We start from the raw sequence: 26,101 nt of genomic DNA, 5'->3' as shown, positions 1-26,101 counted from the left end.
TTGTGGGAATGACACTGGCTGCATTACCTTCCGTTTCAGTCAGTAATGACTATTAGGCATGTAGAAAAAAGAAAACTACAATATAATAGAAAATACTTTTATTAAAAATTTAATACTAATTCATTTGATTCATACTTTATAATACAGGTTTCATTTAAAATTAACTGACAAACAATATGTTTAATCCGTTCTATCAAAATTCATGAAACGTTTTAAAATTTGAAAAGAGGTTACTCACATATATAACTAACTAGTAATTTTTTGACAACTATGCTACAGAGTGTTCCAGCTTAGTCAATATTTTTTTGGTTATACTTATTTATTTACGCCATTGCATGAAGCGTGTTACTTTAGTCTTAAACATAAAACATTCTGTTTTGTAGACATTTTAACTATTACTGTACCATGAGGCATTCCAGCTTAGTTCTAATACGTAATGTATTATTCTTATCTGTATCATAAATATTTATATTTGATCAAAAATTAGACGAATCAATATAAATAATGTAATTTTTAAACAATGTGAGTAAATTTTGATAAAACATAAATCAACTAAGATAAATCAATTTTTAGTAAAAGAAAAAATTAAATGGTTTGCAATAAAAGTTTTACAGTAATTCCTTATGAACAGTAATTTTCAAAAATAAAAAGTAATAATACACCTGTATTTAATAAGACTTCAGTAAAAATCATAACACATCCATTTACAAATTCATTTAAAATAAATATCGCAGTGTTAATCGGTTTTTCGCATAATCATTTTACAACACAACATTTAAGTAATGTTTTTGTAATCAGCAAAAACATATTATTTATTTTGTTTAGAATATTTCCATGAGCCCGATTCACACTTGACCGATTATTTCGCTTTATAAGTTACACACACCTTTGAAATTTATACATTTTTATGACAGAGAAAAATAACTAATTTAAAAACACCTTTTTTATATGGAGACCCCTTTTCATTTTAATTTTATTTTTAACCACCTCAATAAAATACATATTTTTGTAAAAGAAAAATCAACTAATACTCACCATATACAGTTTAAAACTTTTAAGTTTCGTTCATATTTACAGGCACTAAACGTTTCAAACACGTGTCGTGTCAGACAAAATAACATTTCCCTATACCCGCGTTTCCCAACCTGTGGTCCGCGGACCCCTGGTGGTCCGCAAGAATATGTATGGGGGTCCGCGGTGTCATCTCTGGACCATACATAAATCGCTCATTAAATTCAAAAGGGCCGCTTTACTGCTTTTTTTTCAACCACATATCTATGTGAAAAGGCATTATCTACTCGTGTTTATACATAAAACAAATACAGAAACAGATTACAAGTAGAATCTGATTTGAGATTACAGCTTAGTAGCAACATCAACCCGAATATCCCTGATTTAGTTGCAAAAAAGCAACACTAACCTTCACATTATTTATTTTTTTTCATATTTTTTTGTGTTTATTTTATAAAGGGGGTCCGTGAAAACTGTGCTTGATTTCCTAAGGGTCCGTGGACTGAAAAAGGCTGAGAAACGCTGCCCTATACAATGTGTATCAATATATTTATATAGCTTCAAGTTATATGCATAATACCATTTAAAGCAGTGATAGCCTGGTGGTTGATTAGTAACCTTTCAATCGAATGGTCCGAGGTTCGAATCCCAGGCACGCACCCATTTTTAAAGTAATGTGCGTATTAGAAATTAATTATCACTTGATTAAACGGTGAAGGAAAAAATCATGAGAAAACATACATATTCGAGACATCTTTTAAAAATACGCCAATTTATTTTTTTATATAATACCTAGCTGACCCGACAAACGTTGTGTTGCCATATAAATAAAAAAAATGTTAAGGGTGAACAACCCTTATCACTTAGGGGCATTAAAAATACATAGTAGCCGATTCTCAGACCTACCGAATATGAATATAAAATTTGGACTGGATTTGAACCTTGGACAGCTCGATCGGGGAGTCGAGTTACAACCAGCTATGACTACTGTCTAATTGTCTATATATAAATGCATTATTAGACAGACATAACACATGACATAGAAAAATTGTTTCATCTGTAAATATAAACAAGAAGACATACAAACAAACAACATATCCTTAAAAATAATTCCTTAAAACTCATATTCGCTTCAATTAATTTACAATCTCACAGAACTTTATCAATTAACTTTAATAAATACAACTATAATATCGACGGGTCCTACGTAAACTGTTGCAAGTGCGTTTTCATTCATTAGAACATTCAAATCGCTCTACTGTAACGTTGTGAAAACGCACGTGCACCAGTTTACGTACGACCCGTCGATATAGGCGTCAATAAGTTGACAAGTCGAAAATACTTCATTGTAAATTTTTGTACTCTTTGGTGAGTTTTCCAAAAAAAAATTAAAGGTGGTAGAACCCTTTCTGGTTCGACTGTTGGCACCACCGCCACACCTATTTCTGTTATAACAGCAGTGTAGCGCTGCTGTGTTCCGGTTTGAAGTGTGGTAAGAGACATACTTATCCGAGGCGTTCCAGCTTAGTCCTCAGGAGAAGCTCATCTGTGGCCGACCTCAGTTAGGAATCTAATCCTATCTGGGGTTGATTATAGATGTCCATACGGCAGTGACAGAGTACTCGTTCGATTCCCGGCTAGGGTAAAATATATTTTAAAAACCTTATGATGCAGTTTTAGTTTTTATCAAAATCGACCTGGTAACTCCTTTCAGCATTTTTCGCTAATTCTCATAGTTTCGGATTTGGCCCTGAAGGCCTATTTGAGAAATTCACCCTGTATATGTGTCGTCTTATCAACATATTGACGCCTGGTATCCATAAATATATATATTTAATTTCAGTCTCTGGTCCGAAGACCCCAGATCGAGGTCCGTCGTGTGCCAACGGTGGGTCTCGCAATGGCGCTGAAAAAAAAACCATATTTAGTTAATATCTACAGTTTGATCAAGATTTTTTTATATTTTATAGTTGTTCTTTTTATAAAATGTAGCAGATGAGCAGTCCACCTGATGGTAAGTGGTTACTGCCGCCCATGGACATATGTAGTCAACCCCAGGTAGGATTAGATATTCCTACCCGAGGTCAGCCACAGATGCGCCGCTACCCCTGAGGACTAAGCTGGAACGCCTCGGAAAAGTCTCTTACCACACTTCAAACCGGAACACAGCAGCGCTTAACACTGCTGGTATAACAGAAATGGGTGTGGCGGTGGTGCCGCCGGAGTCGAACCACAAAGGGTTCTACCACCTTCAAAATAGGTGTGATAGTGGTACTTCTGGAGTCGAACCGAGACATAATATTAATCTGAGGCATTCCAGTTTAGTCCTCAATGGTAACTAAGTTTCTATGGTCGACATCAGGTAGGAATAATCTGGGGTTGATTACAGATGTCCACGAGATGTCCATGGTAAGTGGCTACTGACTTACCATCAGTGGACTGTCCATTTGCTTATTGTATATCATAAAATCCTGGGCCTCACACTGGGTCAGTATGCCCCAATGTCTCCAATCTCGTTCAATATTATCCTTACTAATATTATAAATCCGAAAGTAACTCTGTCTGTCTGTCTGGTTGTCTCTTCTTCACCACCAACCACTAAACCGATTTTAATGAAATTTTGTACAAAGATAGTCTGAGACCCGAGAAAGGACATAGGATAGTTTTTATCCCGGAAATCCCACGGGAACTAGGGACGGCGATCTAAGATCTATTAATCGGAAAACCGATCTTTTGGACCAAAAAAATCGATTATTTAATCGATATTAGTAAGGATTGAATCGTAAACTATGCATTTGGTCAAGTGATGATCTTTAGCAAAGTTATTGTCCATGAGGTCCAAAGGTTTCTGAGTTGGTACGACCAATTTTCGCCAGATGGCGCCACTGTCGTTCCAATGAAGGTACGAATTTTCAGTTTTATATATGTTAGTATGTCATATTATTTTCTTTTAAACGCGGGCGAAGCCGCGGGCAAAAACTAGTAAAATAATATTTCACAATGGACCAGCGTCTCACCTGAACATGAACTGGTTGAGTTGCACAGCGGGCAAGGCAGCTCGGAGAGCTCCCACCGACGCACTTTGTAGAGTTCCCCACAACTCTAGGAATTGGAGCGCTGCTAGAGCACCGAGTTTACTGTAAAAAAACACGAATATTATTACCACGCTTTTATTATAATAATAATTTATTTAAAGTATAGTTCACGCCAAACTGTAAGTCCGCTTTGAATTTGTTGCGAGCAGGTGTAGTCATACAATTTGCTATGGCGACGCGATAAAGACTCATTTACATTTTTGAATTACAATTAGAATGTTTACATTACATTACAATTTTAGACGTAAAAAGCTGCAATGAGAAATTTACCTAGTCTACTCTATTACTCCTTCAGACTAAATTATAATACTTTGAAGCTAAGCCACAATGCGTTGGGTCCAACTTAGATCTTCGAGACTAAGATATAACGCCTCGAGTGTAAATTAAAACTGTTCGCGACTAAATTACAACGCTTCGAGACTAAACTAGAACGCCTGTACTCACGTGAGCGCATGCGGCGGTACCAGATAGCATCGCGACAGCGCCAGGTGCTCCAGCCTGCGTAGCGGGTGTAGCGCTTGTACCGCGTCACACAGCCGGGAACAGTCCGATGCGTCCAGCTCTAGCAGCCGGGGACAACGCTCCGCTAGCTGGCCGAGCACTGTGAAAGAAATATTTTTGTTTATAATATAGTAGCACACGAGCATGCAATCCACCTGATGGTAAGTGCCCATGGATATTTGTGATCAACATCAGATAAAATAAGATATTCCTACGTGAGGTCCGCCACAGATGCCCTTGAGGACTAGTCTCCCTTACCACACTTCAAACCAGAGTGTTCTGGTTTGAAGTGTGAAGGAGACAAACTGCTGTGCTGTGTGGCAGCGCTACACTGCTGTTATAACAGTAATAGATGTGACGGTGGTGCCGCCGGAGTCGAACCAGAAAGGGTTTTTCTGCTAACTTCAAAACGTGATACAGACTTCTTTTTACACCCATTTTTAATGTATACCCCCAATCCCATATTACAGTTAAATTTCCTATTAATTCCCATCATCCCAAGGCGCATATAGTTATTTACATATTTAATTCATAATACAGTCTTACTTTTTACAAACTTTTTTGTAATAATTTCATTATTCATGCAACATACATTATTATAAAATATTTCTACATTTACTTACAGTCATCCGTCAAAGCCTTAGCACCGCTAATATTCAACCTTTGTAGCTTCTGAGGTAGTAGTTCTACGAGCACTTGTAGAGACGACTCGCTTAGATGACACCACGCTAGGTTCAAGGAATTCAACCTGGAAATTGACATAATAAATTAAATCATAGACAACTCTTTTTTATAGTACAGGAGTAGCAGACGAGCATGCAGTCCACTTGAAGGTGACTACTGCCGCCCATGGACATCTGCAATCAACCCCAGATAGTATTAGATATTTGTACCGGAGGTCGGCCACATAGCGCCGCTACTCCTAAGGACTATGCTGGAACGCCTCGGAAAAGTATGTCTCTTACCACACTTCAAACCAGAACACAGCAGCGTTACACTGCTGTTATAACAGACATAGGTGAGACGGTGCCGGCGTAGTCGAGCCACAAAGAATTTTGCCACCTTCAAACTCGACTCATTTCTATATTCAGAGCGGACAAGCAGTTTGGCGCGTATTATACTTAATATCTATTATTATTTTGTAACCAGTCGGTTCACATTTAATATTAAATAAATAGATATTCTATAACATTATATACATACCCAGTACAGCCTTCTAGAATTGAAACTATTCCGTCCGTGGTCAAACCTCGCACCATCGCCAAATTTAATGTCTCTAATTGTGTGCATTTCCCTAAAACAAACATAAAATATAAATATTTCTTTAATTAAACCTAACAGTCTTGAACAAGTCAGTTTTCAAACTAGAGAATAATAATTACTAATATAAAAAAAAACCCTATTGGACTGTGGACTGTGGTGCATCTCAACGAATAAGACATACATACGATCTAATTAAAACATTACCTTCCGATGTCTGTTAGTACAGGAAACATTACCCTCAGTCACCAAATGGTAATAGGCATTACCCTCCGCTAAAACAATACTCTCCGTCACCTGATGGTAATAGAGGGAACATTACTTTCCGCTAAAACATTACCCTCCGTCACTGGAGGGTAGAAGAGAAAACATTACCCTCCGCTATTACCCCTATAGCGGAGGTTAATAGAGGAAAACATTACCCTCCGTCACCCGGCAGCGGAGGGTAATGTGACTCACCGATCAGCTCGCAGCTACAGTCGTCGACCCCGACGTTCTCCAAGCTGAGCTTCCTCAGGGACGGACAGCAGCGCAGCAAGCTGTTCAGGGTGTCCGGCTCCACGGTGCACATGCTCAGGTCCAGGTACTGGATGCGCGAAGGTCCAGGGTCCGTTGATGGAGTCCAGTTTCCTATCTGAAAATAAAATGGGCTCTCGTACAAAACACATTCTTTTTATAATATGTAGTAGCAGACCAGCATGCAGTCCACCTGATGGTAAGTGGCTACTGCCATGGACATAATCAACCCAAGATAGGATTAGATATTCCTACCTGCGACCGGCCACAGATGCGCCGCTATCCCTGAGGACTAAGCTGGAACGCCTCGGAAAAGTCTGTCTCCCTTACCACACCCTTCAAACCGGAACACAGCAGCGCCTAACACTGCTGTTATTAGGTAGAAATAGGTGTGGCGGTGGTGCCGCCGGAGTCGAACCACAAATGGTTCTACCACCTTTAAAAAAATATTTTTAAAATATGCATTATATCCATATGTTTAAACAATTTGTTTCGAAGGTGGCATAACTATTCGTAATTCGACTCCGGCGGCACCACCGTCACACCTGTTTCTGTTATAGCAACTGTGTTACGCGCTGCTGTGTGCCGGTTTGAAGCGTGGTAAGGGAGACTTACCTGAGACTTTCCAGCTTCGTATTTAGCAGTAGAAATGCATCCGTGAGCGACCTCAGGTGGGAATCTAATCCTATCTGGGGTTGATTACAGATGTACACTTACTATCAGCTGGATGGCATGTTCGTCTCCCATCTATATTATTAGAAAAAATCGTGCTTTTTTAACACGCTTTTATTAGCTTGGGTTGTATGTATGTATGTGTGTGTGTGTGTGTGTGTGTGTGTGTGTGTGTATGTATGTATGTATGTGTGAATGTACGTATGTACGTAACAGCGTAACGGAATCTTTTTCTATTACCTTGCGTTTAGTAAAGCGGAATACAAGTTTTTGTTATTATAAGGTAGAAATTGGTGGTGTGATTATTGATTACTGAGCACAGGCGCCGATAATGTAAGAATGAATGAATGAATGAATGAATTAACCCTTTTACAGAACTCTCAAGTGCAGACACTACATAATGTCTTCCTTCATAATAAAAGTTTGTGATAATCAATTTTTAATATGCACATTTTTGAAAAATCAAGTCTGCGTGCTAGTCTGGGATTCAAACCTCGGACCACCGAGTGAATGGGGCTGTCCCACTGCTAGGCACGGGTCTCCTCTCAGTATGAGAAGGATTAGGCCATAGTCTACCGCGCTGGACAAGTGCGTATTGGTAGACTTCACATACTTTTGAGATTTTTTATTCTTTTTTCTAAATCTCTTATGTATGCAAGATTCCTCGTGATGTTTTCCTTCACCGTTTTAGCAAGTGATAATTAATTTCTAATACGCACATAATTCCGAAAAATCAGAGGTACGTGCCTGGGATTTGAACCTCGGACCCCTCGATCGAGAGGCTAAGTTTCTTAATCACTAGGCTATCACAGCCTATTATTATATTACCTTAAACCATATTACTGTTAGACTTACCTCAGAGCCCGCTAGTCTGATTATAACGGGTTTCTTAGCTATTATCCTTCCGAGAGCATCCTTTGATAATGTTTTATTGCCTAAGTCTAATCTTTGCCATAGTGTCTCGTCACACGCCACTCTGTACCATCTGAAACAAATGTACAACAGAATTTAGTTTTTAATGAAATTATATTAGAAACGAGTATGCAATACTTGTAGGGTCTCTGACACTGATAGCAATACTGACAGATAGCAATTAATAGGTTTTTGAAGGTGGTAAGAACCTTCTGTGATTTTATTCCACCACACATATTTTTGAGATAATATAAAATAGCATAACATTTATCAGAGGCGTTCCAACTCAATCGTAAGTGTTAGAATCACCGTGGCTGACCTCAGATACGAATCTAAACTTACCTGTGGTTGATTACAGATGTCAATATGGCAGGTGCCACTTACCATCAGATTGACTGCTCGGTTGCTATTTATTTATTTATGCCGTGCTGTCTTCATCCCGCTGATATCTACAATTTGCTATTGCGACTTCACCACACTAGTTCAAATCAAATCAAAATTTTTTATTCAAAAAAGGTTCTTTACAGAGCACTTTTTGAATCTCAAAGTACCACCACTTCACAAGGTGTTTCATTATGGAGAAGAAGCGGCGAAAGAAACTCCATAACACACATCTTTTAAAAAAAAATGGATTTTACAATGTTAATCTTAACCTTATGGTACATGTGGAGCTGAAACTACTTCAGACCACACCGTTTTGTCAGTCAAATAATCACTTAGTTTATAGTACGCTTTTTTACATAGCGTTTGTTTAACGACATGTTTGAACTTTTTTTCTGTGAGATTCAAAATGTTGTCGGGTATTTTATTGTAGTAGCGAATACAGTTACCCATGAAAGATCTAGCCACCTTGCATAATCTATGTTTAGGAATTGCTAATTTATTTCTATTTCTAGTATTAAAGTTATGGTGGTTACTATTTTTTTCAAACATATGAGTATGTTTTCTTATATACATAATATTTTCATTCAGTTCCTTCCATAACTCACCGTTTACACACGAGCATACAGTGCGCGAGGGTACGTTTGGGCAGCCAGCGGAACACACTCAGCATCATTTCATCTGAGAGCACCGAGAATGTGTCATCTCCTTGGTTGTCTGATTTGGAGCGTCTGGATATCATTAGCTCCTCTTGCAGGCCTAGGGCTGGAAGGACATAATCTTTATATTATCCTGACTTGTACTATCTACATTAATATTATAAAGAGGAAAACATTGTTTGTTTGTTTGGTTGTAATGAATAGGCTCAAAAACTACTGGAGCGATTTTAAAAATTCTTTCACCATTCGAAAGCTACATTATCCATGAGTAACATAGGCTATATTTTACATGAAATATATTTGATAAATAGATTTTGAGGCGGTAAAAAGTTTGCCGGGTCAGCTAGTACTATATATAGAAGGTAGAACCTTTTGTGGTTCGATTCCGGCGGCACCACCTCCACCTATTTCTGTTATAACAGCAGTGTTAGGCGCTGCTGTGTTCTGGTTTGAAGGGTGTGGTAAGGAAGACACACTTTCCGAGGCGTTCCAGCTTAGTCCTCAGGGGTAGCGGCGCATCTGTGGCCGACCTCAGGTAGGAATCTAATCCTATCTGGGGTTGATTACAGATGTCCATGGGCGGCAGTAACATTCCATCAGGTGGACCGCATGCTAGTCTACTACTCCTATATTATAAAAGAAACCCATGTTCATCAGTGGGAGAGCATCAGCAATAGAACTCACGTGTGACAGCGGTGCACTTCTTGGTCCCGGCCGGGGCACCGAACCCGGTGTGTGCCAGCGGGTAGTCCGCGCTGATCGACTGAGCCAATGGCGTCTCTTCGTCAACTAAATAGTCTGATATGAGGGTGGTTTCCGATTGGTCTATTGGTTGGAGAGGTTTCGCTGAAAGAGATTTTCAAGTACATATTAAATTTTATTAAAATTACCATCTGTAACTTTAAAATACACTAGATTTGTTTTCTATTTTAGTAATTATAGTATCAAATGAGCATTCCACCTAAAGTCAGTGTCAAATGTACATCTGTTATTAACCCCATGTAGGAGTGAAGTCCTTTCCAAAGACGGATTGTGGTAGAACCCTTTATGGTTCTACTCCGGTTTGAAGGGATACATACTTTTCTGAGGCATTCCAGCTTAGTTCTCGGATATAGCGGCGTTTGTGTGGCCGAACTCAGGTAGGAATATCTAATCATATCTGGGGTTGATTACGGATGTCCATGGGCAGTAGTAGCCACTTACCATCAGGTAGATTGCATCCTCGTCTACTACTCTTATACATATTAAAAAAAGACGACCATAGTATCGCTACTCCTGAGTTTGAACTTTGTGTAAACAAAGATTTGTTTCTGCTTTATCACTGTTAAGAACGGAACACACAACAAACAAGGGTAGCAGTGATGGCGTTATGCTAGATTCACAAAGGTTTCTAACAACTTTATCGATTATGTTTATACAATATATCTACTGTTTTCTGACACAATGTCCCTCTGCCATCAACACATTTTTAATCAATAACTTGTCAAGTAAAATTCCTAAATTTATATACGAACATATTACATACATGTCAGTCAAGAAAATTTGTACCTAAGTGAATAGATAAATTCTTATAATTTCCATTGATTCTTTCCATACTTCGCTGCAATTTTTCCTCCAAACATTTCTTAATTATTTGCAGATTAATGGACACATTTTTATTTATCTTCACCTAACTTCTAAGCATAATGTTTTTCGAGTGGATGTATGTATGTCTCATTCTTTCTCATGGCTGCAGTCAGCTTGATGGTTTAACATATGAGGTGTCGTTGATTTCGTTTTAATTGTGAAAGTAACATAGGATTCATTACTTTCCTTTTCAGCTAATTATTTTTAGCACAAAGTTTTTTTTATTTTTGTAATAAGCATTATTACTCCAATCAAATCAAATAAAATCATTTTTTTTTTAATTCAAAATAGGTTCTTTACAGAGCACTTTTTGATTTTCAATACAACTACCACCACTTCAGGTGTCTCGTTATGGAGAAGAAGCGTCGAAAGAAACTCCATAACACACATCTTTTAAAAAATGTTTTTTACAATGTTAAACTTAACCTAATGGTACATGTGGAGCTGAAACTACTTCAGACCACACCGTTTCGTCAGTCAAATGTAAATATTCCTATCTATATTCTCAAAACATAACTCATCAAGCACATCCAAAACAAAACATCCCTACACCCTACATCCTCACCCACCTTTCTCCGAACTCCGTGGGCTCCTGACCCTGGAGGGTCCGGGGCCGGGACTGCACTTCACCCGGGGGCTCTTGGGGCTGTGGCGGCACCGCGGCGACGTGATGTTCGGGTTCACATTCTCTATGTCGTGCTTGCGTTTCAATGTTTTGTGCTGTGGGGTAATAATATGAAAATAAGAAATATATAAATGAAAAGCAGTGATAGCTTTCTTATCTAGTCTTTATCAAGTGGTCGAAGTTCGAAATCGAGGCACGCTCCTTTGATTTTTCAAAGTTATGTGGATAATAAAACCTGACGACCCGCGTGGCGGAGCGGTCACCATACCGGTCTGACGCGCAGAGGGTCCTGGGTTCGATCCCCGGCCAGACAGATATCTAAATGATGAATTTAGATTTCTGATTCTGGGTCTGGGTGTGTATGTATTTGTCTCTGTGTGTGTCCATGGCACCCACGACACAGGGAATCCTAGTGTGGGGCTGTGAGTGTAGAAAGCGTTATTATAAAGCGTTATAATAAAAATTAATAATCAATTGCTTAAACGGTGAAGGAACACATCGTGAGGAAACCTGCATACCTAAAGGATCATAAAGATAATTGAAAGTACATGAAATCTACCAATACGCACTTAGCTAGCGCGGTAGACTATGGCCTAATTCTTCTCATTCTCAGAAGAGACCCGTGCCCAACAGTGGGACAAGATTGCAAGAACCCTTTGTGGTTTGACTCTAGAGCCCTGACCACACTTATTTCTACTTAATACTGAATGCCACATTATTATAGTGACCTCTGAGAGGAGACCCGTGCCCAGCAGTGGGACAATAATAGGTTGCAAGAATCCTTTGTGATCTGACTCTAGAACCCCGACCACACTTATTTCTATCTAATACCACATGCCAGATTATTATAGTGACCTCTGAGAGGAGACCCGTGCCCAGCAGTGGGGCAATAATAGGTTGCAAGAATCCTTTGTGATCTGACTCTAGAACCCCGACCACACTTATTTCTATCTAATACCAAATGCCAGATTATTATAGTGACCTCTGAAAGGAGACCCGTGCCCAGCAGTGGGACAATAATAGGTTGCAAGAATCCTCTGTGATCTGTCTCTAGAACCCAGACCACACTTATTTCTATCTAATACCAAATGCCAGATTATTATAGTGACCTCTGAGAGGAGACCCGTGCCCAGCAGTGGAACAATAATAGGTTGCAAGAATCCTCTGTGATCTGTCTCTAGAACCCTGACCACACTTATTTCTATCTAATACCAAATGCCACATTATTATAGTGACCTCTGAGAGGAGACCTGTGCCCAGCAGTGGGGCAATAATAGGTTGCAAGAATCCTCTGTGATCTGAATCTAGAGCCCTAACCACACTTATTCCTACTTAATACTGAATGCCACATGAATATAGTGACCTCTGAGAGGAGACCTGTGCCCAGCAGTGGGGCAATAATAGGTTGGAGGAATCCTCTGTGATCTGATTCTAGAGCCCTAACCACATTTATTTCTACTTAATACTGAGTGCCACATGAATACAGGGTGAATTTTTAAAACGGGCCTTCAGGGCCAAATCCGAAACTATAAGGATTAGTAAAAAATGCTGAAAGGAGTTACGAGGTCGATTTTGATAAAAACTAAAACTGCATCATTAGTTTTTTTTAATATTTTTTTCCTTAGCCGGGAATCGAACGAGTTCATTTTGAAAAAAATGACACCTCTATATTATTCCACTATCTGATAGTGTCGCTTATAAGGATCAAATTCTGGGAAGTAATGTTATGTGACAAATCAAAGGGAAAGGAAAATTTTGAAGAAAATACATATTTTTCCATACATTGGCATACTAATCCTTAAGGATTATACATAACAAATGATTTATGTATAATTCTTTAGAAACAGACATAAGTCATACCATTGAAGAATTTGTTGGTTAATCAACTAATTATTCGATGTTATGACTATGACATACGGTTTAGTATGAGAAAGTAATAGTTTGGCAAATAAGTTATCGCCGTTTTTAGGATTTATTTTTTAATGAAAATAGATAACTGATTAAATAGTAAATTCTTATTGCTTGTTGTTTACAACTTCGTTTCAACGTTAAATATGATTTTCTATATTTCTTTTCTTAGTAATCACTCGGATTTGACTCTAAAAAGTAATTCTCGCAAATTGTCAACTTTACATCTGTATTAAACGAAACTCCGCCCATAGCAAGTAAATCTATTTTATTGGTCCTAAAAATAACCTTAGCTACGGACTAAGTTTAGCTAAGTCGGACATAAAATTATAAATTATTGGGAAACAAAACGTCCATTTCGAATGATTAGAAACATTGAGCCAAAAAAATGTTAATACACGAAATGTTCAAATTAATGAATGGCGGGAACTTAACTGCCAAATTAATATGAAAAAATATGTATTTTCTTAAAATTGAGGCTTTTCCTTTAGTTTGTCATTTATCATTACTTTCCAGATTTTGATCCTTATAAGCAACACTATCAGATAGTGGAATAATATAGAGGGTGCATTTTTTTTCAAAATGAACTCGTTCGATTCCCGGTTAGGGAAAAAGTTATTTTAAAAAAGTAATGATGCAGTTTTAGTTTTTATCAAAATCGGCCTCGTAACTCCTTTCAGCATTTTTCGCTAATCCTTATAGTTTCCGATTTGGCCCTGAAGGCCCGTTTTAAAAATTCACCCTGTATAGTGACCCTTCGCCTCTCGGTTCATCAATGAACTAACAATAACATTGCATGCACTTACAATAGATGTACTTGTGTCACAGTGTGTTTCATTCTCGTCCGGCTCCAGCAAACTCACACCCATTTCTTGTAGAACCTGAAACATATTACATTTATCTACTATCATAAATGTATATTAAGGAAGTTATGGATATGATATTTGAGAACTGGATACAGATATTGATATATTAAAAAATATATATCAGTTTTGGATATTTCTGCTTAGCAAGAATAATCACTTAACTCAAAAAAAAATTGCTTTTGTTTCAAGATCTTTTTAATAAATGAAGTTAAAATAATTAAATATACAGTTACACATAGTTATGTATGTAACCACAGTATGGTTAGACACGTTAAAATCCTTACTAATATTATAAATCCGAAAGTAACTCTGTCTGTCTGTCTGTCTGGTTGTCTCTTCTTCACGCCCAAACCACTGAACCGATTTTAATGAAATTTTGTACTGATAGTCTGAGACCCGAGAAAGGACAGGATAGTTTTTATCCCAGAAGTCCCACGGGAACTAGGGATTGCGATCTAAGATCGATTAATCGGAGTATCAATCTTTTGGACCCAAAACATTGATTATTTTAATTGATATTAGTAAGGATTGAATCGTAAACTATGCATTTGATCAAGTGATGATCTTTAGCAAAGTTGAAGGTACGAATTTTCAGTTTTATGTATGTTAGTATGTTATATTATTTTCTTTTACACGCGGGCAAAGCCGCGGGCAAAAACTAGTAGAAAATATTTTGGATTAAATTGTACCTTTAACAGAAGAAATAAAAATTTGTCATCAATATCTAGTATGAAAGAATAAATTTTGATCTTGGTTTGGAAATACATGGGGTAGATTATTAATAATGGACATAGATATACAGCAATCTACTGGTTGTTAGTAACCTGTAGCTTTTTTACGAGATTGTAGTACTAAATGAACAGGTTGAAGGTTGAAGGTTCTACCTGAAGCCGATCACAGATGCTATTGCCAAAAAGCTTACTATAAACTAAGTGATTATTTGACTGACAAAACGGTGTGGTCTGAAGTAGATTCAGCTCCATATGTACCATTAGGTTAAGTTTGACATTGTAAAAGACATTTTTTTTAAAGATGTGTGTTATGGAGTTTCTTTCGCCGCTTCTTCTCCATAACGAAACACCTTGTGAAGTGGTGGTAGTAGTGTTAACATTCAAAAAGTGCTCTGTAAAGAACCTATTTTGAATAAAACATTTTGATTTGATTTGATTTATAAGATTTCAAATGAAATGGGTAGAGCATATCTGTTGGAGTCTGTCAAATAACGATATGCTGCAATATCGTTGCTTAAGTTACTGCGGATCTCAAAATTACTAACTTCTTGAAAAGGAAAAATAAGTCTCATTTAGTTATTTTCAATTCTCATGCTCGTCACCCCTTTGAGTATGTAACAACACTGACTTATGCACAGTTTTCATTGGGTATGTGACCGAGCCAACATATGCTGTTGTTTTTCTCGATTGATGTATAGGTAACTCAAAATGGCTATTTTTTTTAGTTTTACAGCTATTTTCTTTTAGTTAGAACTTAGCAGTGATTTATTTTATAGTAACATTAAGATATTGTAGTACACAAGCGTACTGTTACTGATTGGACATTTGTAAACATACAGGGCAGGAAGCCTAGTTGTGGTTATACTATTAACCATTAATGACTGATAATGTTGTTCCCAAAATGATGTATCAAGTGGACAATAGTAAGTTACTGCTGCTTCATTTGTACCATCTGAACATCTGACTCATTATAGAACAGGTTCTACCTGAAGCCGATAACATATGCTTTGGCACTCCTGAAGACTAATTATTGCTTTAAATGTTAGACAGCCGGCATCCACATCTGCCGAAACACAAGAACTCCCTCCAATCGGAAGTGGAAGTGGTACATCTGGTGGTACATGGTGGTAGGTCTGGAAGCGGTACATCCCTGATCAAGCTATACTGATTCTACCTATCGCCTACCTATTCTAACTAAACGCGATATGATTACTAAGATACTACGCCTTACCACACTTCAAACCAGAACACAGCCAAACACAACATTACACTGCTGTTATAACAGGAATAGGTGTGACGGTGGTACCTCCGGAGACGAACCACGAAGTTAACCACGTTCAACGAACCCTTACGAGTTACAAGCATGTTACAAGACGGTTGCAAATGTACCACTATTTCGAAGGTTTGTTTTACTGATATTGTATGTATTAACAGATATTCATGAAGCAAATACTATAAGTAGTGAGGCGTTTAGTATTTAGAGACGCTTTATGTTAATTTTAACATAATACTTAACCAAAAATATTGACAATCAAAAAAGCGGGAAGATGTATGCAACTTACGTCGTTATCAGTTTTCCCATCCATTAGGCTCCAACTTTTACGCGCAGCGGTATCCAAGCGCATTCGTTTCCTAAAAACACAGTTATTTCTCAAAAATAAGGTAAATACTCGAAAATAAATCAACACACTTTGCCGCCAATTCAACTTTTGCCGCTGAAAATCAGCTGTCATACGACGAGAGGTGCACTGATTTTTTGGAAGAATTTTAACAATTCTTACCGTGGACTCTCAACTACATCTGCACTGGATGAGGGCAGAAATTCGTCGTTATTACTGTTTGAGAGCATAACGTAATTTTTAACACTTTTCTTGGGGTCAATAAACGGACGTCATCACTATTTGGCGAAATTTATAAAAGAAGTACCATAAGCAATATAACAGTGCATAGAAGAAAGCTGCTATACCTTGCCAGTTAAGTAAAATGTAGAGAAAATTGACATGTACCATAGATATTACAAATTAATCTTTTCATTAAATTGTTATATTTTGATTATTACTGCTGTTTGTTTTAAAGACACATGATGAATTATAAAAATTAAACACGTTTTTTGTTTCTTTATTCACACTTAACGGTAATTTAAATTTCAAAGAAATTGGAAATATCTGACTAGCAACATTATTTTTTGTTTACATTTATTTACCAATCACGTTCACTTCTATATCTAAATACAACGTGATTGGTCCAGGTAAAATCGAGTCATATGTTTGGTCTATCCACACATTGGCTGTGTGTTTTGAAATTTGTATCGCTGTCTAGCTCTGAAGATGTGTAAAAGAAAGAGACAAACATATACATAGAGCTTATTAGACAAATATGTGAGTACAGTAAAGAGAAATGTATGCGCGCCTTTTCCGTCGAATCAAAACAGAAAACAAAGGCATTCGAAAGGAGTCGCTCGTCGACTTTACGGTCGGATTTGCATTTTTAATACGCAAAAGCTAACGAAATACTAGTCGAAAGTGCTTTTTCAGTGGAAAAAAGACGAGAAATAAGGTGTTTTGAGAAGTTTTCGCGAGGATGGCGGCTAGAAAACTCAACACGATTGAGGACCTGAGCGGTGAGTAGTAAAATTTGTAAATAAACAATGACTGCAGTACAAAGATGTGACTAAACCCGTTTTCCTACTGAGCGTGCTGAAATTATTGCGTATTTGATTCCTTTGGCTGACTCGTGTACATAAAATAGTTATGACGCAGTTTATATTGCAACAGCTGTGTTCTTTGTTTGTGTCCTTGACTAAGTTAGTACGTGGAATATTGACATGCGCTGAACCGAAGAGGTCAATATAGCCGAACTAATTAATAATTATCGCCTCGACTCGCGAAGTTTTCGAGCAATCGAACGAATAATATGTAAATATAGCACAATTTATTGTAAACGTATTGAAATCGCGTCTGTGTGCATGTTATTGAATTAACACAACCACCTACATACCTCTGAGCGCCTAGTACTTTCCATAACAATGTATGGATTTTTTATTGATAGGAAAAAAGTTTTTTCATTATATTAAATTTGATAATCTATTTTAATTCAACTCTTCAATATATTTAGATAACAGGTGGATTCATTTTTTTAAATGAAATCTAATATAAAGATTTGTATGTCATGTTGGTTCAAACACTTTTCATGTTTGCCATTAAAGTATCAGATGTAAAGACACTTTGTAAGTAAGATATTAATCTACTTTTTACTTTGTAATTTTATGTAAATAGGCAAGAATTTTGAATACCAAATTATATACAACCATCTTTCCATCGGTTTGTATCTATCCCCTGTGAATAGTGCCTTCTTTTGGGATAAAATGTACCCTATACCCTTTTCTGAACCCCTGATGACAATGTGTGTCCAAAATTTAGAAAATCGGTTACGTAGTTATGGCGTGAAAGTGTTACAAACAAACTCACATCCACATTTATAATGTTGGTTATGATTTAATTTTATATTTAACTAGCTGACCCGCTGTGTGTTGCCATATAAATAAAAAATGTTAAGGCTGAACAATTATCACTTAGGGATATGAAAAATAGATAGTAGCCGATTTACAGATCTACTGAATATGCATATAAAATTTGGTGAAAATCGGTAAAGCCGTTTCAGAGGAGTACAGTAACTAACATTGTGACACGAGAATTTTATAAATAAGATTATTATAAATTAAATTAAAGATAGGTGACAACAAAAATAAACTTTTTTGATGAAAGAACCCAGTAACATTGAAAATATTTAAGCCCAAAGTTTATTATTAATTTCATAATGTTTTTCTTACAGTATTATTTATTCTATGCATATTTTAAACTTTCTGTAACATTATAATAATTTAAATAATTAAATATTATAAACAATATTCATACATAACTTATTATACAAATAAGTTGTATAATATTTTCTAATTACTTTTCAACGACTTTCTTAGTCTTCATTTTGATTATCTTGTTTTGAAAATATTTGACAGTATTAAATTCTACTTACTATTTAAATGAAAATTTATAAACATTAGTTTTTAGGGCTCTGTACCCAAAGGGAAAAAACGGAGCCCTATTACTAAGCCTCCGCTGTCTGTTCATCTGGCTGTCTGTCCGTCCGTTCCCCAAGTAGTCTTGGGGAGAGGTTACTAAAATGTTGTGGATATTTTTGGGAGATTTCATATTATCGGTGGCCACCTGATAGTAAGTCACTGACATATGGTCATCTGTAATCAATCCCAGATAAGATTAGAGTCCTACCTAGGTTCGCCACAGATGCGCCACTACCCCTGAGGACTAAGCTGGACCGCCTTGAATTAGCATGTCTCCCTTACCACACATCAAACCAGAACACAACAGCGATACACTGCTGTTATAACAGAAATAGGTGTGGCGGTGGTGCCGGAGTCGAACCACAAAGGGTTCTTCAAAATATGCTATTGTTTACAGTAACTAAACAATTTCTGTTCACGCATTCCCTACTGATAAGAACCAAGGCCATATAATCAATTTGCGTGGGTCTTACTAGCTCTAATCTACGGCAAAATGTTTACTTCGTTGTAACTTATTATTTGAACGGTCACCAGTCTTTCACGCTAAGAGATTAGGTGGCTTAGATGAACGTCAAAGGTTTTTAATTAATAATCAATCTGTAATCTTTTCTGTGGATGTGTCACGCACGGGCGCCACTGGCGATCATATATTTTTTTTATATAATATGGGAGTAGCAGACGAGCATGCAGTCCTGATGGTAAGTGGCCACATGCCGTATGGACATCTGTAACAACCCCAGATAGGATTAGGTTCCTACTTGAGGTTGGCCACAGATGCGCCGCTACCACTGTGGACTTAGCTAGAAGAAGCTCCAAATGGATAACATGGATACAAATGACTGTTTTCGAAAACCGTCACACTCACAGAAAATAGTCGGACTGTATGAAATTTTTTACGTAAAAAATTGAAAGACATTTGACAATTTCTGCCTATTACAAATTGTCAATTTTTGATCTTTGGTAGACAATAATAGAACAGATTGGTTATTAATAATAGTCGTAAATAATGAGTATAGGTGTGGCAATTTTTAGTTAATCATTTATTTAGTGTCATAACTTCGATCACTAATAAGAACTAGATGCACAATCAGCGACAAAAAAACGGTGCGACGAAAAGAGCACCCAAATAGACATTTGGGTGCACAAACCTGTCAAAGTGATAGCTTATGACAGCTAGCTTATGTCGTAAAAATTTATTGCTTTTGGTAAGCAGTTTTTAACACCTTTAAATAATAGTGATAAGGTTGATTTTGCATTAATTTTAGATTCTGTCGCTTAGAATTTTATAAACACGTTTGACGCCACTTTTGAAGTTCATTTTTGTATGGGATTGTGTATCTAGTTCTTAATTGTGATCGAAGTGTTATAGTCTATTATTTTGCGTATATGAAGTAGATATATCCATCCATTTTATTTTAACTATGTATATGTCCGCGACTTTGCGTGGTGGGTCATATATAATACTGTAGTGTTTTTCGTAAACCCATTACTGCCCCACTGCCGGACACGGGTCTTCTCTCAGAATGGGAAGGATTAGGCCATAGTCCACCGCGCTGGCCAAGTGCGTATTGGTAGACTTCACAATACTTTGAGAACTTTTTTCTCTGCGTTTTGAAAAAATAACATGACTTACATTTACATATAACAGAAAATTTGTACTTTCATTGGAATGACAGCGGCGCTATCTGTGAAAATTGGTCGTACCAACTCAGAGACCTTCGTAGGCTCATGCACAACAACTTTGCTAAAGATCATCACATGATCAAATGCATAGTTTACGATTCTATAAAGGACATACAGACAAACATTCATTTTTATATTACCGTATTTACAAAACAAATGTACACAAACAATGTTACAACCACATCTTTAGTTAGTCTGTTTTGACGATGGTAGAACCCTTTGTGGTTCGACTCCGGCAGCACCACCGCCACACCTATTTCTGCCTAATAACTGCTCTATTATGCTTTTCCGAGGCGTTCCAGTTTAATCCTCAGGGGTAGCGGCGCATATGTGGCCGACCTCAGGTAGGAATCTTATTTTATCTGGAGTGGATCACAGATGTCTTTGGGTGACAGTAGCCACTTACCATCAGGTGGACTGCATGCTCGTCTGCTACTCCTATATTATAAACAAAAACTTGCACAAACAGACAAACATCTTTATATTATATATAAGCTATTTACTACAAAAACAATGTTACAGCCACATAGATGGCATCGTATGCAGTCATGACACATTAGGAACAATGCCAAAATGTATTTATGTCTGTCCGTCTACAAGATTAAATGGGAGGTTAATAACATTATGAAAATAAATGATTATTATTTCCTTATTGATAATTTGATTTAATATTATTTATTATGTTACTAGTTTTTGCCCGCGGCTTCGCCCGCGTTTAAAACAAAATAATATGACATACTAACATACATAAAACTGAAAATTCGTACCTACATTGGAATGGACGACAACTTTTTTTTACGATTGAATTCTTACTAATATCGATTAAAATAGTCGCTTTTTTTGGTCCAAAAGATCGATTCTCCGATTAATCGATCTTAGATCGCCATCCCTACTTCCCGTGGGATTTCCGGAATAAAAACTACCCTATGTCCTTTCTCGGGTCTCAGACTATCTTTGTACAAAATTTCATTAAAATCGGTTCAGTGGTTTAGGCGTGAAGAAGAGACAACCAGACAGACAGACAGACAGACAGACAGAGTTACTTTCGGATTTATAATATTAGTAAGGAAGTAAGGATTAGTAGTGATAGCGTAGTGGTTGTAACTGCCGCTAGGGGTCCGAGGTTCGAATCCCAGGCATGCACTTTTGATTTTTTACTTATGTGCATATTATAAATTAATTATCATTTCCTTTAACGGCGAAGGAAAACGTCTTGAGAAAACCTGCATACCTGAGAGATCAGTAAAAATCAAAGGTTCTACCAAGACGCACTCGGCCAGCGCGGTGGACTATGGCCTAATCCTTCTCATTCTGAGAGGAGACCCGTGTCCATCAGTGGGACAGCAATGGGTTGACGACAACGTCCTTGGGCGATAGTGACATGCCATCAAGTGGACTGCATCATGCATGTTTTAAAGGTGGTAGAACCTCATGGTTCGTATTTCTGTCTGATAACAGCAGTGTTAAATGCTGCTGTGTTCTGGTTCAGTTCTGTGTAGGGTGTGATAAGAGGATGCCGGCGCATCTGTGGCTGACCTCAGGTAGGAATATCTAATCCTATCTGGTGTTGATTACAGATGTCCATACATTAGTTGGTGATGCATGCTCGTCTGCTACTCCTTTATTAATAAAAAATGCTCATCTGCTACTTACTGTACTATATATAAAAATATATGTAAAAGAATCTGAGCCTCGGTCTGTCTGAGCGACTCGAGTACAATAGTAATATAAGTGGCTACTGTCACAAAGACGGCCGCACATCCTGCCTGCCTACAGGCCGGGAGTAGCAACAGGACCCCACGCGAATATCCGATACTTGTGGTCACCACACGTTTGTTTCTATTCGGGATGCTACGGGAATGTGGGTGCTGGGACTCCAAACAAACACACACACACGAGAAACATAAACGTACGCGCACGAGGTGTCAAAATTAAGTCCTAGAAATAGGTTTTGAAGGTGGTAGAACCCTTTGTGGTTCGACTCCGGCGGCACCACCACCACACCTGTTTCTGCCTAATAACAGCAGTGTTACGCGCTGCTGTGTTCCGTTTTGAAGGGTGTGGTAAGGGAAACAGACTTTTCCGAGGCGTTCCAGCTTAATCCTCAGGGGTAGCTGCGCATCTGTGGCCGACCTCAGGTAGGAATATCTAATACCATCTGGGGTTGATTACGGATGTCCATGGGCGGCAGTAGCCACTTATCATCAGGTGGACTGCATACTCGTCTGCTACTCCTATAATATAAAGGTTCGCTCCTATAATATAAAGATATAAAGGTATCTTTGTGTAAGGTCTTACCAATACGGGCTAAGGTAAAGCTTACATCCAACCGCCACCGAGCATCTAATTTCCATGAGGCGTATCAACTTAGTCATAAATTCAGAATTCACTTAAAAATTAATTTGGAACACAACAGTAAAAATCAACAACTGAGGTTAGACACAGATGCGCTGCTACCCCTGGGGACTAAGCTGGAATGCGTCGGAAAAGTATGTCTACCTTACCACAGCTTTCAAACCAAAACACAGCAGCGCTTAACACTGCTGTTATAACAGAAATAGGTGTGGCGGTAGTGCCGCCGGAGCCGAACCGCTGAGGTTTCTAATAAAAACTAAGGTACTATCATTCAAAATGATCCCACTCCCATTCAAAATATTCCACTCAAATCTAAACGTGTGGTCTCTGACGCCGAATGCCCATCAGTTCAATTGAATGATAGCAGTGCAGAGACCCACGGCTAAATTTAGAACGGTTATTCAATACAATATACTCTGGTTAGGAGTCTATTTTGAGTGAATTACTTCTTTGTTCTTCACTGTGACTTATAACTCTTGAGATTTTCAATTGCGTACCAAATGGTCTTCCACTTTTGTCAATTGAAATAATGGCATTGAGTTCATTTAAGACTTGGGTCGTTAGTATCTTGTGTATTTTTTTTATTATATTCATCATCATTAATCCATTACTGTCTCTCCCTTGAGCACGAGTTTTCTCTCAAATTTTAAATTATAAATGATGCTAATATAATTATTAGGTAGAATATAGCCTAGCCCTTAGCCTAAACCAGCGAGGTAGGCTATATTCTATCTCGCTGGTTAAGTGCGAATTGGCACACTTCACATAACATTGTACTTTTTTAAGATCACTCAGTAGTGCAGGTGTCATCACGATGTTTTCCTTCGCTGTTAAAGCAAGTGATTGCAACATCAGGGGTGTATGTCTGAGAATCGAACCACGGAACCCTCAAATGAGAGGATATTCAACCACTAGGCTGTCACAGCTCACTGCTCAGACTCCTAAAATACATTTGTACGGGGCGTTTTAAGTTTATCTTTAAGATTGTGACGCATGTGTGGTTGGTTTAAAGTAAGACTCGTCTCCCTATGTTGATTACAGAGAAACGTTTGTATAACTGCATAAATTGCTTTGCAGCCCAGATTTGAATTTTAAGCATCCAGTCTGCTTAAAACCGAATTTCCGAATTAGTGTTATTATTAATATGAAAAGTTAACAAGGAAATCTACATGCTAGAGAACTGTAAAAAGAGTTCTAAAAGATGTATAAAATCTACCGATCTGCGCTTGGCCTGTGTAATGACCCGTGTGCTTTTTTCTCATTCTAAAATAGCACTCATGCCTAGCTAGTCTTTGTTATTGTTGACATTGAGCTCTTCAAAAAATAGTTCTTCTTCAAAGCCGTGGAAGCGTTGTGACTCCTTTAGTGCTGGAAATGTCCAAGCAAAAGTGACTACATTCCATCAGGTAACCCGTATGTTTTGTCGCTAGGTTTCATTATAGAAGGTGGAGTGTAGGACCTAAAGGACTACCTTGGGGTATACCAAAGTTCATATATAAATATTAGCAATATAGGTCGTGTATTTTTAGTATTCTCTCGTCTCTTAGCTTCTTATATGAAACCTCTCCAATCTATTTGAAGACGGACGACAATCCGTCAGGTTATCAGCTATATTTCTACATCCTGTGACGTCTGAAGCCGATGACGGTACCAATTGGTTTTGAATGAATGCATCTACGGATGTGGAGAATTTTCTTTACGGATATTACTTTTGATTGAAAACGGAGCTCATGTATTTGTTTTTATCTGATTGCGGAGGGTAATGTGTTTTCTATGTATTTATTCTTTCTTACGCCTTACGACCCAAATGGTCAGATTTTAATATATAAGGTGTCTGCATGATCCTTTCTTCATTCTAATATCACCTAGGTATATACAAGAAACCCTCAAACAGCTTAAAATAATTGTGAAGAAAAAAACAAGTACTATATTAATAAAATTAATGTTTTTAGTACAAAAATACTCTGTAAAAACATTAGCCTCCGTATGACGCAGTTGTGTAAAAAAGAAGGTGGTAGAACCCTTTTTTTTTTCGAGGGGGAAACCTTCAAAAGGTAACCGACGACGCGGGAGCGACGCCGGGTTATGTAGGATTTTTACCGCACTAAAACCCCCCGGTGGCCGTCCTCAACGCTTGTTGGAGAACTCCGGGATCTCCGACGGAACACAACCGGAGTCCTCCAAGCGCGATGGCTGGATCGGGATCTGCCCTGGGGGAGCGTTCGCTTCTCCCACAACATCTGGTGATTACGATGGTATGCGACCACACATACGGCCGTCCTTCCCGGGGTAGCATACTGGATGGTTCGAGCTCCCACTCTTGCCGCCCGCAACCCCGGAAGCCCCCTTTTAGTCGCCTCTTACGTCAGGCAGGGGATACCGTAGCCCTATTCTAGTCCCGGAACTACAGGGACAGGTGGTAGAACCCTGTGGTGCACCTGACCTCAGGTGTGAAACTAATCCTATCTGTGGTTAATTACAGATCTCCGTGGGCGGCAGTAGCCACTTACCATCAGGTGGACTGCATGCTCAAAAAAAAAAAGCAAGTACCACATTAATAAAATTATTGTTTATGACACAAACATACTACGCTGCAAAAACATTACCCTCTATCTGACGCAGATATGTAAAAAAGAGAGTATCGAATGCCTTTGATGAATCATAAAGATAAATTTATTCACATTGTATCTTATTTAAGGTCAAGTGCGTTGAAGTGCACTGAATAAGTGTTTATGCTTAAGATTGCATTAATTAACCATAAGTGACCGATACTTAAGTTGGATGTGTACGTGGTTATCGTCATGGTATATTTATTTGCAATTTTGCAATGTTGCAAGATGTGTCATTTGCTTGCTGTGTGGTGAAATTTTCTTTGAATTCTCTGGAAATTAGGTGAGGTAAAGTTTTGAATGTCTTAGGATACTGTGGTTCTCCGGTTGTGTTCCCTCGGAGATCCCGGAGTTCTCCAACAAGCGTTGAGGACGACCACCGGGGGGGTTTTAGTGCGGTAAAAATCCCACATAACCCGGCGTCGCTCCCACGTCGTCGGGTACCTTTTGAAGGTTTCCCCCTCGTAAACAAAAAAAAAAGGATACTGTGGTTCGACTCCGGAAGCATATTTCGGTGAAAACAGCAGTGTAGTGCTGCTGCGTTCGATGATTCGGGATGTGATAAAAGATAGAAACAGAGGGAGACAGACAGACGGAGAGAGAATATCTGTTT

The 26,101-nt window shown here is 38.0% G+C and overlaps 2 protein-coding genes across 3 annotated transcripts in view; one reads left to right on the top strand and one right to left on the bottom strand.

The window, feature by feature from the left end:
• Positions 1–83: 83 nt before the first annotated feature.
• LOC140755621 (S-phase kinase-associated protein 2) lies at positions 84–16,703 on the bottom strand. Its single transcript, XM_073090923.1, has 13 exons — positions 16,545–16,703; positions 16,326–16,395; positions 13,973–14,047; positions 11,203–11,353; positions 9,692–9,853; positions 8,957–9,113; positions 7,911–8,040; positions 6,327–6,501; positions 5,811–5,901; positions 5,231–5,355; positions 4,551–4,707; positions 4,029–4,148; positions 84–2,917 (listed from the first exon to the last, which is right to left on the bottom strand). Exons 1-13 carry the CDS (start codon positions 16,610–16,612, stop codon positions 2,851–2,853), a joined length of 1,548 nt encoding a protein of 515 aa, XP_072947024.1. The 5' UTR covers positions 16,613–16,703; the 3' UTR covers positions 84–2,850.
• Positions 16,704–17,149: 446 nt separating this feature from the next.
• The window catches only part of BNIP3 (BCL2 interacting protein 3), a 51,225-nt gene continuing 42,273 nt past the window's right edge, over positions 17,150–26,101 (top strand). Inside the window, exon 1 of one of the 2 annotated variants that reach the window (XM_073090903.1) lies at positions 17,150–17,383. In XM_073090903.1, coding sequence (XP_072947004.1) covers positions 17,344–17,383 — 40 coding nt within the window. In that variant the 5' untranslated portion in view covers positions 17,150–17,343. The remainder of the gene's footprint in view (positions 17,384–26,101) is intronic. The other variant, XM_073090901.1, reaches the window with a different exon arrangement.

This window comes from Epargyreus clarus, unplaced genomic scaffold (genome assembly GCF_041222505.1).
Source record: "Epargyreus clarus isolate Ecla_fem2 unplaced genomic scaffold, WU_Ecla_fem_2.2 ptg000033l, whole genome shotgun sequence".
Taxonomy (NCBI): Eukaryota; Metazoa; Arthropoda; class Insecta; order Lepidoptera; family Hesperiidae; genus Epargyreus; species Epargyreus clarus.
The sequence above is the reverse complement of the archived record's forward strand: the minus strand, read 5'-3'. Positions and strand labels throughout refer to the sequence as shown.